At 39.1% G+C, this 19,740-nt stretch overlaps 1 protein-coding gene across 11 annotated transcripts in view; it reads left to right on the plus strand.

The window, feature by feature from the left end:
- The window catches only part of SLC44A1 (solute carrier family 44 member 1), a 189,483-nt gene that overhangs the window by 142,507 nt on the left and 27,236 nt on the right, over nt 1–19,740 (plus strand). For 7 of the 11 annotated variants that reach the window (XM_035253654.3, XM_035253668.3, XM_054258511.2 and 4 more), the window contains one exon: nt 2,052–4,427. The exons of 2 other annotated variants lie outside the window; for them this stretch is intronic. In XM_035253654.3, coding sequence (XP_035109545.1) covers nt 2,052–2,075 — 24 coding nt within the window. In that variant the 3' untranslated portion in view covers nt 2,076–4,427. Of the gene's footprint in view, nt 1–1,782; nt 4,428–19,740 lie in introns of those variants that run through there. 2 more of the 11 variants (XM_078373714.1, XM_054258500.2) reach the window with 1 other exon arrangement.

Here is a 19,740-nt window from a genome sequence, read left to right on the forward strand (position 1 = left end):
TTTATATGTGGCCCAAGACAATTCTTCCAGGGTAGCCTGGAAAAGCCAAAAGACTGGATACCCCTGATTTATAGGTTTTCAACTTAAAAATATGTGGTATAAAATAAGCTCATTTAGTAAGAGTAAAGGAAATAGGTTTATTTATGGAGGGAGGCAGGGAGGTAAACTAATTGTATATTCAACCTAAGTTAAAACCTCAATAAAATATTTAGATATAAACCCTTTCCTCTATAGCCCCTGCCAGTGCCTATTTTGGTGTTAACTCTTACTTAGTAGCCTAAATAATTATAAAATCAAATTTAAATGTTTAGCTTCCCAGAGCACAGATCATGCTAGTACCCACATAGTTCTGAATTTTAAGTTTGCATCACCCAGACATCGATTGCTTGGGCAGATGGGAGCTCACCAGAAATACTTCCAGTCAGGTTCCATGCCCGCCCCCACCGTAACCCCACACACACACCTTCTGTATCCCTCTTACTTCACAAAGACTGAGGAGGGCAGCAGTGGAGATTCTGCCAACCCTGTGGCAACATGGAGAAATAAGGAAGACTTCCTTTCTTCCACTGCTTGGTAGTCCTAATTGTTCAGCAAATGGATTCCAAGCCCAAAACTTAAAAAGACATACGAAATCCTAAAATATAAACCAAGCTTTCCCCACTTTTCTGTTTTTCCAGTGATTGAAACTTTCTTTACATCATTCAGTAATAAGCATTTAAAGAAAGGGAAAAATATTTCAAGACTAGGTTATTTGGCCATGAGCTGGCACAGATTTCTGTAGTATTCTTTAATAAATAGTAGATGAATTTTAGGAGATCAGAATGCAAGTATACCTTCCTTACCTAAACTCCTAATTTATAGGTAATAATCCTGGGAGAATTGCCCAGGTTATGTGGCATTCTATCAGATGCCAAGTATTTTAGAAAGAGTTTTTTCCTATTAGTATTTTCAGTTTGAAATACAGTGTCCCTTACTTCCAATAATGCATTAAAATCTTCATTTAATTTTTGCTTTCATTTTATGTTGTTCATCAGTTCATTGCTTGCAGATGAATGGCAAAAACCCTCTGCTGTATCCCAAAATACATCTGTGTGCATTGTTCAGGTGCTTTGGACATTGTAGCATTGGTCCCTAAGAATGATATTTTAAATGGTTAAAAAAATCTCCCAGAAGACAAGTGTGAAATGCTGCTCACAGAGTAATTTTTTGTTTTCAGCACCTCAGTACCTTCTTTCTTTTTTCTCTTTCACAGTATGCATGATTAGAGTTGGCCCCTACTAACACCATTCCCTTGCATGTGTTTCTAAAAAACTATCTGAGAAATTTCTACTGAGAGTTTGGGGAATTGGTAGAATTTAGGATTGCTTATATATTTATAGCAAATATATATTGTATTTGCTTGATATAATTCACATATTGTTGCTGTAGTTGAAAGTTCTATAAAAGAGAATCATGCCTATTTTGCAGTCACTCTAGAAACATTGCTGCTGTTTGAATTCGCTCAATGGAATGTTTTAATTTAGGCTTCATTTTTAGCCTATAAAATACTGTTCAGTAAAATGAGGCTTTGTATTTTTCTTTTGATGGGGGATTATTGAACTAAATGTGAGAACTTCCAGTTTTGTTCTTGAACTTTTCCTTTAGAGAGGCTAGTTAAGAAAACTTTAAAGACTGATGATTTTTTTTTTATGATTCTTTGAAAGAGATTTTAGAAAAATGTACCAAAAGTGATAAAGAGGTTTAGGAAAGAGATTTTCTGACTGTCTGCTTGCTATCATATAGGTAATAAAGAGAAAAGGAAAGAAAAATCCTAGACACTGTAGAAACATGGGCTAGAGAAGTATGCTCTGTGTATCTCAGAGATGATCCTGGCGGAAGCGTGACTTTCAACATTCATAAGAATTTCAGCTCTAGGAATTCAGAGGAGAAGGATTCTCAGTCCATTTTGCCCTCTTGCTGTTTGTGACCATGTGTATATTTGTAACATCATTCATGATCTCCTTTTAATGGTAATCATCTAAGATTATACTCTGTATGACTTTGTTTTCTAGGCTTCGGGAGCAAGTTCTGCTTGAACGTAGCCGACGGTTATGGAAATCCATTGACATTCCAAAACAATATATACACATAACTATGTATTTGTGTGTGTGGGTGTGTGTATATATGTATATGTATGTGTGTATATATATGTATATGTATATACACACACACACATAAATCAGCCAAAATCAGAGAAAAGGAACAGGGATTTAATACCTTTTTTATGCTTATTTTTGTCAAACATGTACTCCTTTCATACGGGTGGCTTTTACAAGGCAACTTCCGTCATTTAATGTTTTCAAATGTAATTGTCTTAATGGAAATGTTAAAATTCATATCTGATTAACATTTTTAAGAACTTAGAGGAGATTTTAACTATAGTTATTTAAAATTAGGTAAAATTATTGTACCAAATTATGTCTAAAGTTTATTCAGGGGTGATTTCCCTGATGTGTGTATAAAATCAAGATCTTATTTTACTGATGCATAAGTCCTAGTGGGTCAAGACTAGGCTAGGCATATGCTTTCAGATAAATAAGGAATTACTCCAATCAGTTTTCCCCAATCAAAGAAGCCATGTCATTTTACTTTTAGAAACATACAAGTGGGCCCAATATGGGAATTTTCATAATAGTTCATACATTTGTCAGCCAACATTAAAAGGTAACCAACTCCTCAGGTATTTGTAGTTTATCCTAACGCTTCTATAAAAGAAAGTAGGTAAAAAAAGAAAAGGGTAGATAATCTTTCGTATGCAAACTTTTTCCTTATATTTTGTCTTTCTTTCCTTTTTGACTTTGGTAGCATCCTCCACACATTTGTGTGCCTGATTTGAAAGGAAGCTGGGGCAGCCAGCGAGTTTAGCCTTTAAGTTTCTGTGTATTGATTTGCAGATTAAGTAATGCTGGGAGGAATAAAGAAGGGACAGAAACATGGAACATAAAGCATTGAAAATTCCGGTGCTTGGGTTTCTGCCTCAGAGGAACGTCAGTGGCTTAGGGTTAAACGGCCATTTTATTCAAATGCTTACTATAAAATCTGAAACATACTGGCAGGTGCTCCTCTCCTTGGCAATTCATTGAGTATCCAGAGTTCTACGATGTTTAACTGAATAATTGGCTAATGTTTTGATCCTCCAGTGTGACTTGTTTTTCTTTTTTTTTGGGGGTGGGTTTGGGGTTTTTCGCTTTTTTATTCCCGAAGCTTACCAGATATGAATGGCTAATATTCCATTGTTCTGCTTATTGTAATGGTGAATGCTTTAAGAAAAAAAATGTAATTTGCTAAGAATAATTCATGATCTGTTTATGCGATAACTCCTTTTTGTTACAATTTTTTTAAAAAAAGCTATTTTTGTTAATGTAAAGTAAATATTTCAGAGCAAATTTTTTAAACTTATTGCACTAAATACAGGCTCTGTACAAAAAAAAGTCTCAGCATTTTATCATTCCATGGAAGGAGAATCTTTTGAAAGAAAGCATTGCCTCCTACCAGAACTAGACAGTGAATTAGACTGGTGTTATGGAAATGCATACAAGTAATGTCACTAGGGCTTAATAAACAGCTGTTTGCTAATGTGCTTCCTTTCAAAGGGTTGGACCTTTAAATTGCTGCAAAAGGTAAATTGTATTTTTTTTTGTTAAGTATTGGTGTTCTTTACTATAGCTAGGCTAAAATTTGCTAAATGCCTTGGTTTCTTTTCAAAGTTCATGTAATATTTCTGATTTTTCAGAATATTTGCGATGAGTCTGGATTTAAAAATACACACACATACACACAATTAAGAGCTCATGTATTAGCAAGATCTGAGAAACCAACACTGCGAGAGTAGCTATTTTGAAAGAATAATTCTCCTGAGATTAACATCTAACATCTAGTATCACCAGACAGTATCACCGGTCTCTTTTATTCATCTGAAATGGAACAAATATAATTATGTAACTAACAATTGTCCAAATAGATGAGAGAGCAAATCATGTGAGAAAATTCAGAATAGCATCTGTTTCATAGCCACACAGATTTTGGACTTTCACAAACATTGGGAACTAAATTTAGAATTGGCAAAAAGTCTAGAAGATGGGTATCAAAGCAGAAGATATTCCAGGAGCTAGCAATTTTAAGAGGTGTCCCTTCAAAGTGACCTGATGGAAGTCCTGAACTTGGAAATTAGGTTCTACTCACTTGGACATCCCTGCATCATGGACTGTTGCTGCTCCCTGTTCCATATGCTCGCAGTCCCAGCTATTTGGAAGCCACCAGGAATGCTTTCTAATTATCATTTGCAACTAGAACTGTAATCAGAAAGAAATTTTGTATTTTTGTATAACTTGATTGTGTGCCATTTTATATAACAGGTCCTGTTTTACAAATAAATTTTGTTTTACTAACATTGTGTTTAGAAATTATGATCTATGTGTAACCATGTCATTTGAGTTGCAAATTAATTGCCAGGCTGTTTTCCTTAAGTAAATTCATGTGCCATATAGATATATGCAGATATGCATATATATTACACAGGCACACACAGAGAGATATTTGATATGTGGAATATCACTCTCTCATGAGCTTTATTCCTTGATTAATTTGATAATTCTCACAGAGGATTTTAAGCAATATTTAAATGTGTTGAGGTTATGTTTGGATATTCCTGCTGCCTCTGTTCATTCATTTCAAGTCATTCTTCAGCTAGCTATGGGCTGCCTTATTGCTATTCGCTCACTGCTTCCATCTTCTGCCCAAGTGAGAAGAATAGATGAAGAACAAAAATTTATCTATGAAATGTGGATTCCCAAATAATTTTATAAAGCATTGATTCAGTGTTGTGGTTTTTGTCTTTTTCTGTGGTGAATCTTCAAAACTTCATTCAGGACTCATATTTCTAGAGTTTTAGTTAGGGTCTTGTATTGTCAATTGTGATAGTGACCAGAGTGTCATGGGTTCTGCCATCAGATAATAAAAGCTCTGGTGCATAATTTAGGCCTTCTAAGCTCCTGCCTCAAAAATAAGGTCTTCCATAACGTGGAAGAGGAAAGTTATATTTCAGTGTAAATGCAAGAGACCCATCTTCTATGAGAGGCTTACCAGTGCAATAGTAATTAAACATTAGCAATTTAGCTAGAGCACTGAGATTGTATAATCCTTGCATGGATGAGCAGAGCTCAGACCCAGTTGTTCCTTTAAACCATTTAATGCAATGGCTAATGTTTAGGATTATAGTTTTTATCCTATCCTATAAGATAATTAAGTCCTAAGTCACTACAACTTAAGTAGCTTAACTGTGTGTTGGTCACCAAACTTTTTCCATAATGGTTAAGGGGGGAGGTACTTACTTAGTTTATTTTAAAATTATGCTAGAAATGTTCTTCCTTTGTAGAGATGCTCTCTTATTCTTCCCCGCCACCCCCCCCCACCTCCCACCACACCACCATTGAAGGGCATTAAGGTTCTGATTGTAAGTTCTTTCCAATACCACTGATCTTGGTATCTCCCAAGGGCTCCCTTGCCTTCCTTGGGCAGTTTTAGGATTTCACCCCAGTGGAGGGTATGAGGCACTGACCCCTTCATTCTGGACTGACTTTGCTTTAGAGCAGAGGTATTACCTCTCCCTCCCTCTTCAAAACAGCTACAGGAACTGCAGGCACCACATATGTGTGAGACCACATCACTGCCCACGAGGCTTCAACCATTTCCACCATGCACTATCACTAGCTACTAATGGCCACTTCAAGAGATCTCCTAGCCTGCAAGGTAGAATTTTGTGATCAGTTCCAAAACCTGAACTGCCAGTAACAGTGACTTGAACATTTTATTTGATTTTTGGACAGTAACTTTTCATTTAAATTGGACTTTACAATAGCCTTAACATGGCCTCTGAGAAGTTTCCTCCAGAAAGGTCTTTAAGCTTTTGCTTTTCAATAAGTAAATTATTTACTGCTTTTCTACTGATACTTTAAAAAAACAACAACAAAACTCTCAGAGTTTGGAGGCTTATCAGTGTACCTGCAATAGTTAATTTCTGTTTTCTTTTCATACATTCCATCTGACAAATAGGAATGCACTATAATGGCTTGCCTAGAGTTGTTAAAAAGTGGTCTGTGAATTTATATTGAAAAAAATTGGGGTTCATAAGTAAATGCATAATGCAGAGATTTGTGTATTCTGTATTCACAGCATAGGCTGCCTTTTGCTTTAAATGCATATTCATGTATCTTTATGTAGTAAGAATGCATGTTAGCCCTTTTGAAAAGTAGGCACTGTTCATACACAAGTTAATTCTTGGAATTAACTCATCTTTGTTAACTTATTGGCACATAGTCCAAATTAAAAAAAAAAAAAAGCAAGATCCTTGAGTATGCCAAGAGAAAACCTAAAGCTAGCAAACTTAAAAAACAAAACAAAAATTGCACACGTTGTGTACACTTGCAAATTTAGAATAACACACTTTTCCCATTGAAATCTCACAAGTTTGAGCCAAATTCTTATATTCCACATTTTGATTTTAAAAGGGTAATTTAAATCCAAGATTTAAATCTTTGAAAATATCTTTCTTATAGAAAACTTCAATGCAGTTTTTAAACTTACTGATTTCTGTGGAAAACCTTTCTTTTCTATAGAAATACTCTAGTGCTCTTTCTTCCTCCCCATCTTGATTTTTGTACATGTAAAGACAAATGATTCTGTTTCAATATTGCATGAACATTTGCCACTTTTGTAAATTATGTGGACAGAATGTGTTATTTTCTAAGGAAATTCATTAGTAAATTTGTGAAAAATATATGAAATTTTTAGAGACCTATTAGGCTATTCTTCAGATGCTCAGTTTTACAACTTAAATGATTTTCTCCAGGACATGGAGCTCAGAACAATAAAGCCTTTATTAATGGTCTAGTGAAGATCTAGTTGAACATGGAAACACTGTAATTTACAGATGTCTCAGAAATTTTTCACTTTTATTTCCTAAGACCTGAATTCAGTATTCAAAAACAAGGTCTCTTTGAGCTTAAGAAAGTTATGGACTATGTTCCTCTCAAATGCTCATAGCATGTCTATGAACACTCAAAATGCTCATAGAATTTCAGGGCCCTCAGACTGCCAGCTCCCCCCCACTACCCCCTCGGGCTGATGAACACAAGTCAAAAGCCTGCTCTAAAGTTGTTCTGATAATGTTTTTTGAAACGAAGAAGTGTGATTAGGCCTCCACTAGAGATACTCTTGAGATGATACTTACCACCTTTTGGCCTGGAATCATTTTATAACTTAAAAACTTTATGTAATTTAGTAGCAGGTTAGGAAATAGAAACCACACTAATCTGCAGGAATAACAAGATGATCAACACTGAATCTTCATGACAGTAAGATTTTGTTCCTTGGAGGTATGCGGGAGTGTACACGTGCATGCGTGTGTGTGTGTGTGTGTGTGTGTGTGTGTGTGTGTGTCCTTGGGGTTATTCCGGGCAAGGTACCAGATTATTTGCAATGGGACAAAATAATTGCAGAAAAAATAAATAGGGAATCCTTGTAATTAATCCATTAACTAAAGTACTTGATTCTTTTTATTGTAGCTCAGATATGACATTATGTGGCTTAGTATTATCAGTATATTGCTGTCTTAAAATATATTTGTCAACATGTCCAGGAACAGTTGAAGATGATGATGAATTATCAAACTCAAGTGTAGTCCATAGTTGGCAAAAAATAAATTTGGTAGAAAGTTGGAGGAGCAGATGCTAAGGTGTTTTTTCTCTCTCCCAGCATAAACCAGGGAGTTGTTTTCTGTTTTAGAGTTTTCCAGTCACCCACTAGAGCAGCTTCAGACTGCTCTACCAGTAGAACTCTGTCCCCAGTCCCTTATCTATCCATCTTCTATAGGGAAGCATGTGGATTTCTTCACATCTGCACCTTAACTATTAGGTAACAGTGCTGCGTCTACATGGAAGGCTCCCTGGGCCCTTGAAAAACCAGGCAGAAGTTATTCAAGGAGCTGGAAGTTCTTGTAAAATTTGATTCCAGTGGCTCATGATTTATAGTCAGACATCAAACCATTGCCTACCTTATCAGGCTGAAGAAAGTGGGAAATGTCATAACTGGCTGGTGAAAAAAAGAAAAGTCAGCTCCCTACCCTGCCCCACATTCCTAGAAGAGTTTTTTGGTTTTGGTTTTGTTTTGTGACAAGAGTCTTGCTCTGTCACCCAGGCTGGAGTGCAGTGGCACAGTCTCAGCTTGCTGCAACCTTGGCATGTTGCAACCTCCACCTCCCAGGTTCAAGCGATTCTCCTGCCTCAGTCTCCTGAGTAGCCGGGACCACAGGCATACGCCACCACACCTGGCTGATTTTTGTATTTTTATTAGAGATGGGGTTTCACCATGTTTGCCAGGCTGATCTCGAAATCCAGACCTCAGGTGATCCACCCGCCTCAGCCTCCCAAAGTGCTGGGATTACAGGCATGAGCCACCGCACACAGCCTAGAAGAGCTTTAACGAACCTTCCACAGTAGTAAATACAGAGACCACTGGTGGGAATCCCATGTCAGACAGAAAGGGGCCTAAATCCAGTGTAAGTATCTAAATTTGATACATCCTTTTGACACAGAAGGATAAGACTTAAAGGGAATATTCTGACTTTCCTGTATGAATCTGATCCACCCATCCTGTCATCTGGAGCTGTTGTTTCAGGAGTATGTGTTAAATCATATGAGTAAAAGTAGGCATTGAAAAGACTTGGGAATAATTGGGCAGATAGAATGGGTTCCATGGATCATTCTACCTGCCACTAGAAAATATGAGCTTTCTCTTCATTTACCATGTTGATAATCAGGTTGTGACTTTTTCATAAATTGTACTAGTTACCACACAGGAATGTGACAATAATAGCTTTGGGGACTGGACTGTTAAGTAGATTTTCCCCATCTTCTAGGTCCCTGTAGTCTGTGCTCAGAGTTTGCTTTTTGGCCCCTATTGTTTTTGCCTATTTTGATTTTCAGAGATGAGCACATGGGGACAGTTAACTTTTCTTCTGCTGTGTGGCCTTAGTGCTACTAGATTGTGTTGTGTTGTGGAGTTTTCTGATTTCTTCCCTATATAAAGGTACTAAGAGCTCCATAATGAAAAGAAGTTGTTATAGTTTCTCAAAATATTCTGGACCACTGAATGCACTTCTAATAGATTTTACACCTAATGAAGTTAGTTTCATGGTTATTAACTGATCTGATTATAGGAGGAAAAAACTTTATAATGAACAAAAAGGCGGGGAGGAAAGTGTGAGGGGCATCACATGAAATAACAGGGGCTATAAAAAACAACCAAAGACAAAAGCCTATCTTCTGAAGACCAAAGGTCCAACTTTACTTTCTGGCTGGCACAGCCTTTCTGAACTCCTTGAGTTTACAATAGAGCTCCTGGACTAATAAGGCAGCCAGATTTAAAGATCAGCCCATACAGTAGGGACCTGCTATTGATCTCTCAGGCACTGAGTCTTCACATCCAGTGTCAAGCCCAGCCCAGCATATGGGGTGGAATGAGCAGAAAACACACATCAGTGTGTCTTGATTTCTCACGACTGTGTAATGTGGCATGAGAAGTATGTTGTAGTGCCACATGTTTCTCAATCTGATGCCTTTTTGTCTTCTTTTTTTGCCATTTGCATCCTATTTCATAGTGCCAAAATGAAGTTTTATATCTCATCTTGTCTTTGTCCATTCTAAACTGGAGGATTGCAGTTAAGCCTTCCATGAATTCCATAGCTTGGGATCATTTACCTTACCATTATTTTGGATTTTTTTCTTATTACAGTGTCACTACACTGTATTCATGTGGGGAAACAAATATGTAGGTGCTTGAACATGCCCTACAGACACAGTTGTAGCCCTAGTATTTGTGACTGTCGTTATTGACACAGTGCAGACTTTACAGATGGAGCATTATGCTCTCAGAGGACTTTAAAAATATGTATATTAAGCAATTAACTTTCTGGAGTTGGAGTTATCAAATCTTGCTGGGAAATTAACTTCCAAGAGCTCTGAATTGGATGGAATTCCATCTGGCTTCAGAGAACAATGAGCCTATATGAAATGGAGCTTTGAAATGTTTTTCTTGTGCAGAAATATGAACTAGAAACAAAAGTGCTGATCTAATGCTAAGTTTTCTCTGTGTACTGACTCAGTTGCCAGAATTATAATGAAAACTGTATTTTAGTCTAACAAATGTATAGAAATTTTTTATGTAATAAATAAAATTTTATAGGAAAGAATGTTATTGTCTGCTGTGTTGTAACACTTCCCCATGCCCAGAGTGGTGACTGATAAAATCGTGGGCAACATCTTCATTTCAAATTAGGTCAGTATGCTGCACGGGTGCCCTAGAATTTTCTAACTATTTCCTTTCTGTCTCTCACAGCATGTTCAGGGGCCTAGGAATAGCAAACATAAATGTACTAAAACCAATTTCTGAAGTATAAAGTGTATCCACTGCCTAGCCAGACTTCATAGCTGGAGTCTGAGTTGCCATGTGAATGCTAAGATTGCAACTGAACTCCAATATCGGGCAGAGTAGAAAAGCCTCCACTGGACAGTGTCTGTCATGGAAAACATTCACTGTGCCCGGTCCAGTGCCCTGCACGTGAACTGAAGCCTGGATCTGTACTGAGTTTAATGCATTTGCGAAACTGTGGTGTGCCATCATTTAGGCAGTAGCTGTGCCCCATTTAGAGTTTAGAAAAATCAACCTTTTTAAAAGCCAATAATTGTGGATAATATTAGGGACTAAGGAAGGGATGTTCTTCAGTGGAAGACCTTTTCCAATACCATAAGCCTCTCCTAATTTGTTTTGTTATTTTGGATTTTTCTTGAGAGGCTGCTCTGTGAACTGTCTTATTAGCAAGTGTGAGCTGATGATAGTCCTGGTTGTTTATACTGTCCTGCCAAAAGAGTTGTTACAGAATATTTGTGAGGCATCTTAAACTTAGCTGGAGGAATTTGGGATTCTGAAGAATATTAACCAATCTGGACTGTTCTTTCTTTTTTTGAGTGGTTCTGATGCAGATTTACATAATTTCTATTACATAGACCACCTGATGATTAAAGGGCCTGTGAAAAGCCTTACATCTGAAAGGTACCTGAAAGTCTTTTCTTCCTGTTTGGCCATGGAACGCATACTCTGTATTTAACCTCAAATCGAAGAAAATAAAGAAAAATCTAGAGGATTCTTTTAGGAGGCACAGTACTTATGCACCCTATCTTAATATATAAGTAGTGATTAATATTTTAGTTGCTTTAAATAGCTGTACAGCTCAGAGCTCTTACAGATGTTGAAAGGTTCAGAAAGAAGCCAGTACCTCGTGGGGCTCTTTGGCCTCATGTCTTTGAGCAGGTGCTGTGGAACCAGCCCACTGAGTTTGTGCCTCTGCCAGGGGTATCCAATCTTTTGGCTTTCCTGGGTCACACTGGAAGGAGAAGAATTGTCTTGGGCCACACATAAAATATGCTAACACTAACAATAGCTGATGAGCTAAGAAAAAATATTACATATATATATATACTTTTTTTAAAAGGAAGTTTATGAATTTGTGTTGGGCTGCATTCACAGCTTTCCTGGGCCGCATGCGTCTTGTGGGCCATGGGCTGGACAAGCTTGCTCTATACATTGGGTTTGTTTTTGTTTTTAACTTGTGGCAAGTAGTAGTGAAAATAAGAACTACTTTATGCCTTTAATTTGACAATGTGCCTCATTTACTGTCCCAATTCCAAGAAAAATAATTTTAGCAGATTCACCTAGGTTAAGTTTAGGATTCCAGAAAAAGTGAAGCTAAGCTATTAGACCATTTCATGGGCTTATCAGCAATTTCAATAGAAACCTTAAAGCTCTCTAGGTACTTACAAGCTCCCTGGCCAGGACTGTCAGACTAAAGAGGCAACAGGAAGGAATCACCTTCAAGGCAAAACAAAGCAGCTTTCAGTCAATATCAGGTTGCATCCTGTAACCTCACACTGGGAGACAGGATATTAGGTATTTGTGGTTGGTCTACTCACTCCATCTTCCAGAAAGGATTCTCACAGCTTACAAGAAAATAAAACAATTTTAACACATACACACCACACATACAAGTTTTGTAATTAAGAGGCAAATCAAAAAAATTGAGGAAAGGAGATTAGCTATTTAAGAAATCCTAGGTTAGGTGTAAGACTAAATTCCAAACTTCCTGTCAGTCCTGGCAAAGAGGAAATCAAGAAAGGTACATAGTTTTAATGTTAAATTTGAAAAAGCATAAATAAAAGTTCAATAAGCAGGACTGGGCAGACATTCACAATGATGTAAATAATATTTAATAACTTGGAATAATGTTTACAATATAGTTAGTAAAGCAGGGGCTCAATCTTATAAGATAGGTAAGAATATTTCATATAAATGAGATCAAGCAAAGCATTGTTGGCCGGGTGCAGTGGCTCACACCCTGCAATCCCAGCACTTCTGGAGGCTGAGGTGGGTGGATCATCTGAGGGCAGGTGTTCAAGGCCAGCCTGACCAATGTGGAGAAACCCCGTCTCTACTAAAAATACTAAATTAGCTGGGTGTGGTGGCAGCGCATGCCAGTAATCCCAGCTACTCGGGAGGCTGAGGCAGGAGAATCGCCTGAACCTGGGAGACGCAGGTTGTGGTGAGTCAAGATCGCGCCATTGCACTCTGGCCTGGCAACAAGAGCGAAACTTCGTCTCAAAAAAAAAAGAGAAATGAAAATTGTTTTAAATTACAACATAGATATATTCTTCTTTAAGACTCCTGACTCTTCTGAAGTTGTCTACTGTCTTTGGCATTAACACCACCAATAACGTAACCTCCCAAAAGTATAATAATATGAAATATTGATTATTAAAATGGATAAAAAATCAGAGTTGCTTACGAAGCCCACTTGAGTGTAGAGTCCTTGTGTGTGTGTGTGTGTGTGTGTGTGTGTGTGTGTGTGTGTGTTTTGAGACAGAGTCTCACTCTGTCACCAGGCCAGAATGCAGTGGCATGATCTCGGCTCAATGCAACGTGCATTGAGAATTGCTTGAACTCCCCAGGTTCAAGCAATTCTCCTACCTCAGCTTACCAAGCAGCTGGGACTACAGGCACCTGCCACTACTCCTGGCTAATTTTTGTATTTTTAGTAGAGATGAGGTTTCACCATGTTGGCCCGGATGGTCTTGATCTCTTGACCTAGTGATCCACCCACCTTCGCCTCCCAAAGTGTTGGGATTATAGACATGAGCCACCTCGCCCATCATTTCCCAGGTTTTTATAATTTATTTGCAATGTTTATATTTCTCACCCTCACATAACTTGAGAGTAGTAGTTTTAGCATTTTTTTTGAATTTTTGCAAGGCATTCGACTTTTCAAAGGATTAATTTTTATAGAAATGACTCTTCATATTCATTGTTTTTATCAATATACAATATTTAAATACTCCTGGCAGTAGTGTACCCACCACACCTCCATAACATGTTGAAATATACACACCTGACACTTGCTAAGCACAACCACCTGATGCTGAGAATGAGCACACAGAACACAGGCCTCTGAGTGGAAGCCCCTCTCCAGGAACATTCAGCATGCAATAGTCATCAGTCAGTACATTCTACAGGAGGTTAAAAAAGATCAGTTAATGTGGCAAAATGGTTACGTAAAAGGCAGCTATGAAAGCCATCTATTTACATAAAAATGATAATTATGTTTATCTTTGCGGAATTATGAGTAATTTTAGTTTTTTCTTTGCTTATTTGTATATTTAAAATACTCCTCTATGGTTTTTAATAGAAAAAATTTATATTAAAAACAAATAGCTGGGTAAGATAACAACATGATAGTAACTAAACCAGTGTGTTAATAGGCCAATGGAATAGAAGAAAAAGTTTCCAAAACAAATCGTATTATTTATAAGGGATTAGGCCGGGCGGTGGCTCACACCTGTAATCCCAGCACTTTGGGAGGCTGAGGTGGGTGTATCACCTGAGGTCAGGAGTTCAAGACCAGCTTGGCCATCATGGTGGAACCCCATCTTTATTTTTAAAAAGGGGGGGGCAGATTATACCTAAAATAGAATATACCTAGAATGAATAAGGAAGGGAAGAATCCATTTAATAAATTGTGTTTAGGACAGTTGGCTTTCAATTTGAAAACAAATCTAAGTCAAATCTAAGTGGATTTAGGATTTTTTTTTTTCAGCTAGACAAGAGAGGTCAGGAGGAGTGGAGAAGATTTGATAAAATTATAGTAGAAGAAATAACCAATGATAGACTTGAAATAATAGGATGATAGAAATGATAGGTAGGGATTAGGGAGATACACACCTCACATTTCATGGAAATTGTGATGAGTGAGGCCTGTTTCAGATGCATTTCCGAAGCATGCCCACAGCAGTGTGCTAAATGTATCCACTTTCATTCAACAAACCTTCCTGGAGACCTCTTCTGGTCAGCCAGTTATATTCTGGGAGCTCAGTGCTAAAAACTCCCTGATCTTAAGTACTCATAGCCCAGTGAGGGAGGCCAAGAGCAGTGAGTGATGATAAGTAGCGGGTGCTTTGGAGCACAGAGGAAGGTGTTGAGACTCAGCTGAGTCTCGAAGGATGAGCAGGGATTAGCCAGATGATGAAGGGGTGGAAGGGTGATTCTACCCAGAATAGAAGCACTTTGGCACTCATATAGCAACATGAGGAATACAAGCCATTCAGGATGTCCAGAGCAAAGAAGATGTGGGTTTGCACTAAGAGGGAACCACCCTGGAGAGGATACAGGAGTTTTACATGTGTGTTCAGACCTACAGTATGAGTTGTGGGGAGCCTGTGGCAGGTTCTAAGCGGAGGAGCGATCTAGCCATATGGAGACTGCATTGAGAGTGGAAATTTAGAAGAGAAAGACTTAGGGGGAAGGAAGCCTGAGCCGGGGCCTAAGAGGAAGACTGGAGAAGAGGAGGATTCCAGTGGGAAATCCAACAGGCTTTATAACTAATGAAATTAAAGGGAAAGGGAAAACAAATCATGAAGGCCTACACTCAGGATGATGCGTGCCACCTTTTCCTTTAAATATAGGGGCTTGTACCAATGATCAAATTCATCTAAGCTCTGATTCTCTTTTTCATTGAATATTGGAAATATTTACCTTTTCTGTTCAATGCTAACTGTTGTAAAAATCTCTGTAATAAAAAGGAGCCCATTAGAGAAGAGTTAGAGGTCATGAAAATATTGATATGTGCAAGCAAAAAATGTTTTCCTAGCCGGGTGCGGTGGCTCACGCCTGTAATCCCAGCACTTTGGGAGGCTGAGGTGGGTGGATCACAAGGTCAAGAGATCGAGACCATCCTGGCAACATGGTGAAACCCCGTCTCTACTAAAAATACAAAAAATTAGCTGGGCATGGTGGCGCGTGCCTGTAATCCCAGCTACTCAGGAGGCTGAGGCAGGAGAATTGCCTGAACCCAGGAGGTGGAGGTTGCGGTGAGCCGAGATCACGCCATTGCACTCCAGCCTGGGTAACAAGAGCGAAACTCCATCTCAAAAAAAAAAAAATGTTTTCCTCTGATAATGATTTCTGGTTTTCAGCTCCCAATGTAACAATGGCTTGTGTGGCTTAGATAGTTGCAGACAAACTTTCTCTCAATGACTCCAACTCTGTTCTCCTACATTGTCACCCTAACCATTTGTGTACTTCTATGCTAACAAGAAATAACAGGCAATGTGTTTTTAGTGTATGTATGTTTATATATTTATGCCCCTTTTGTTTTCCAAAAAGGCATATATACCAAAAGATTTATTTTTAACCACAGGCTGAAGTGCAGTAATGCCGTCATAGCTCACTGCAGCCTCTAACTCCTTAGCTCAGGTGATCCTTCCACCTCAGCCTCCTGAATCGCTGAGACTACAGGCATGCACCTTCATGCCCAAGCTTTTTTTTTTTTTTTTGAGGAGACAGGGTCTCGCTTTGTTGCCCAGGCTGGTCTCCCAACTCCTGGCTTCAAGCAATCTTCCCACCTTCGACTCCCAAAATGCTGAGATTACAGGTGTGAGCCACCATGTCCACACCAAAAAGGTTATTAAGCTAAAAGTGTAAAGGCAAAGACATAGACAGGAAGAAATGAACATGCTCGACTCTAGGACTGATACGGTCACAGTGCATCGAAGCCTTAAATTCTTTCACCTTCCTCAGCAACCCGATAGGAAAGGAAAACAAAAAGATCTATAGAATGTTATTCTCTAGTAGAAGAAGGTTTATGCATTCTTCAATTTACTATGGAAGCAAAAATAACCCACATATGGCTCTTAAATTGGGATTTGGAGATGCTAAGCTAGAGAAGTCCCAGCGTGTAATTTCCTGATGCTTTAACTGAAATTGTTACCTAATTCCTTATTCAGGTCTGCCTCTATTATGAGTTACAAGACATGGTCTTAAGTGTAAATAGAAAGATAGCCTTCATTTATTTCAGATATATTTACTGAGTTCTATCTATCTTAGCTAAGGATACCAGAATAAGAGACCAGCCTCTGTCCTCTGAAAACTCACAGCCTATTTAGGAAGCAAAGGAGTAAGCAGATGATTGTAACAGAGTGTGCCAGCCACTCTAACAGAGTTAACTAGGAGGAGCAGGGAGAGCCACCTGAAGGTGGGAGGGGCAGGGAGGAGGGGGCTGTAATAAGTAAATAAGCATTTGGGGAAAGGAAGGTAGAGAGTGTCCAAGGAGGAATACCATGTGTGAAGAAAGGATGATGTATCTGTGAATCTGTACTGCAGTGTAGGTGTGGGGACACAAAATCGGAGCGGTCAGTAGGCATCAGATTTTGAGGGTCTTGCAGGCCACCCTAAGGGTCTTGATTCTATGCTGAAGAAAATGAGGACTCACTGAAAGATTTTAAGCAAGGGAGTGTTTGGTACCCTGACAGCAGTGGGGAGTATGGCATGGGATGAGTTGCTTCTGGGTCAGGAAAACAAAGTGAAAAGACCATTGTAGTGTCCCCTGTGATTTAGAATGAGGACTCCAACTAGGGCACTAGCAAGAAGAATGGAGAGAAAGGGCAGGAGGCCGAGGCAGCAGAATCACTTGAACCCGGGAGGCAGAGGTTGCAGTGAGCTAAGATCATGCCGCTGCACTCCAGCCTGGGTGACAGAGCGGGACACCATCTCAAAGAGAAAAAAAAAAATGGAGAGAAAGGGATGTATTTAAAAGCTAACGAAGAGATAGAATCATCAAACATGGATGTTTGGTTGGTGAAAGGGGCCAAGTGAAAGACAGGAGTCAAGCGTGAATCTCCAGGTCATGGTTTGCATGCAATACTGCATTAGAAAATAATTTGCTTTTCACCTGGAAAGAACCATATTTAGAAGAAGCCATATTTACTTTAATAAAGAGACAAGATAAAATAACAAAAAGCACTGACCTAGGATTTGGAGTATTGGATTTATCGCCATTGCCTCCAGTCCACTCATGGGTTATCTTCTCTGCCTGTTTTCTTGTCTATAAAATGGAATATGCTCAGCCTGTGCTGTAGGACTACAATGACAAATAAACTGAGGGGACAGGAATATGCTTTGAAAGCAATTAAATACAACAGAGTTGTTATCTCCTTATTTTCTGATGCCTAAAGGAGCCAGCACATTATAAGGAAGAGAACAAAGGTCTTGGGATTATGGATATAGATTTGAATCTGTCTCTGCTGCTTATTGTGTAAGCTGGGTAACCTTGGAAAGCCACAAATGCTTTTTGAGATTAAGTATCTTCCTTTGTAAAATGGGAATAGTCATGTTTTATAGGGATTTTGTAAGACAATGAAAATTTGTTCATTTCACTCAATCATTACCTAACATATTTAATGAGTACCTACCATGTGTTAGAAGCAAAGACTATAAAAGTGAACACAAGCTAGAGTCTCCACTCTAGTTTTATGTATAAAAGCTAATAGTGGCCGGGCGCGGTGGCTCACATCTGTAATCCTAGTACTTTGGGAGGCCAAGGTGGGCAGATCACTTGAGGTCAGGAGTTTGAAACCAGCCTGGGCAACATGAAACCCCATCTCTACTAAAAACACAAAATAAACTAGCCAGGCATGGTTGTAGGCACCTATAATCCCAGCTACTTAGCAGGCTAAGGAGAATCTCTTGAACCCAGGAGGCGGAGGTTGCAGTGGGCCAAGATTGGGCCACTGCACTCCAGCCTGGGCAACAGAGCAAGACTCTATTTCAAAAAAAAAAGCTAATGGTGGGATGTGATCCAAATGGCAGAGCAGGAAATTAAAAAACTCCATCCTTCTGCAAAAGCAGTGATCAAGTTGGCAAAGACTGTCCAGTCAATTTTTGCCAAATTCTAGAATCTAATAAAGAACTTACACACCGAGGCAAATGCTAAATGAAGAAATTTCAGTAAGAGAGTAGTGAGGCATGTAAACTTATTTGCATACCATCCCCACTCACCAGCTTCGCGGCGCTGTGAGAGTAGTGGCTCAGGCAGGTTTCTGACGTGGCTTGCTGATGCACAAGTTAGCAATGTGTGATGGGACCTTGTTCTCAAAAAAAAATTGTGGTTGTGTGTTTTGAACCGTCTGGTGGCTCCCTGAAGGATCAGCTCAGGGGTTTATCTTTGTGTCACGTGCCTCAGAAGCATCTTAGGGCTGAAGTGATCTCCCAGGTGACATCTGTCAATAGCACTTAAAGGCATCTATAGTAGCTGCAGCAACCTGTGGTGAGGAATAACAGATGTGGCAAACAGCAGACAGATGGAAGCCTGGGAAAGAACAGGGTAGAAAAGGACATACACAGAGGAATAATAGCTTTCCGAAGCTCCTGCATGTACCAGGAAATCTACGCATGTACCAGGAAATCTACAAGGCCACACACGTGCCCAGGGCTAGACACAGGAAGGACCTGAGAAGACCACAAACATTCACCCCTGGCCAACCTTTCAATGCAAGCAGGAAGTAAAGACTGAAGCAGAGTTGTGGACAGTCTTGCTAAGCGTTAAGCAGTGCCCCCATGGAGAATGAATGTGCAGACATTAGAAGGTGATCTCTTTTTTTGTGGCTCCAGGTATCTAAGGAAAACTCAATCAAATCACTAGCTGACCACAGCTAGCAAAACAGAGACTTCAATGACCACACACACACCAAAGAATACAGTCTCTACAAGAAATAGTTCAGAAAAGTCATTAAACAAATTAACAGCTATAACCCCCAAACAGCAGGAAGAACAAACCCTAGGAAGGCGAAAGAATCTGATTTCCAGAGTTGCCACATTATAATAAGCAAAATGTCCAGTTTTCAACAACAATAAGAAATTACAAGGTACACAAAAAAAATAAAGTGAAGCCCATTAGCAGAAGAAATTAACACAAACTGTCCAGATGTGGTGGCTCACACCTATAATCGCAATACTTTGGGAGGCTGAGGCAGGAGGATTGCTTGAGACCAGCAGTTCAAGACCAGCTGGGGCAACATAGTGAGACCCCATCTCTACCAAAAAATACAAAAATTAGCCAAGCATAGTGGCATGCATCTGTAGTCCCAGCTACTCAGGAGGCTGAGGTGGGAGGCTTGCTTGAGTTCGAGGCTGCAGTGAGCCAAGATTGAGCCACTGTACTCCAGCCTGGGTGACAGACCAAGACTTGATCTGTTTAAAAAAAACGTGTTTTAAAAAAGGAACTGTCTTTGTAGAAGCCCAGACATTTGACTTTCTAGACAGAGACTT

The sequence above is a fragment of the Callithrix jacchus genome, chromosome 1, assembly GCF_049354715.1.
Source record: "Callithrix jacchus isolate 240 chromosome 1, calJac240_pri, whole genome shotgun sequence".
NCBI classification, from domain to species: Eukaryota; Metazoa; Chordata; class Mammalia; order Primates; family Cebidae; genus Callithrix; species Callithrix jacchus.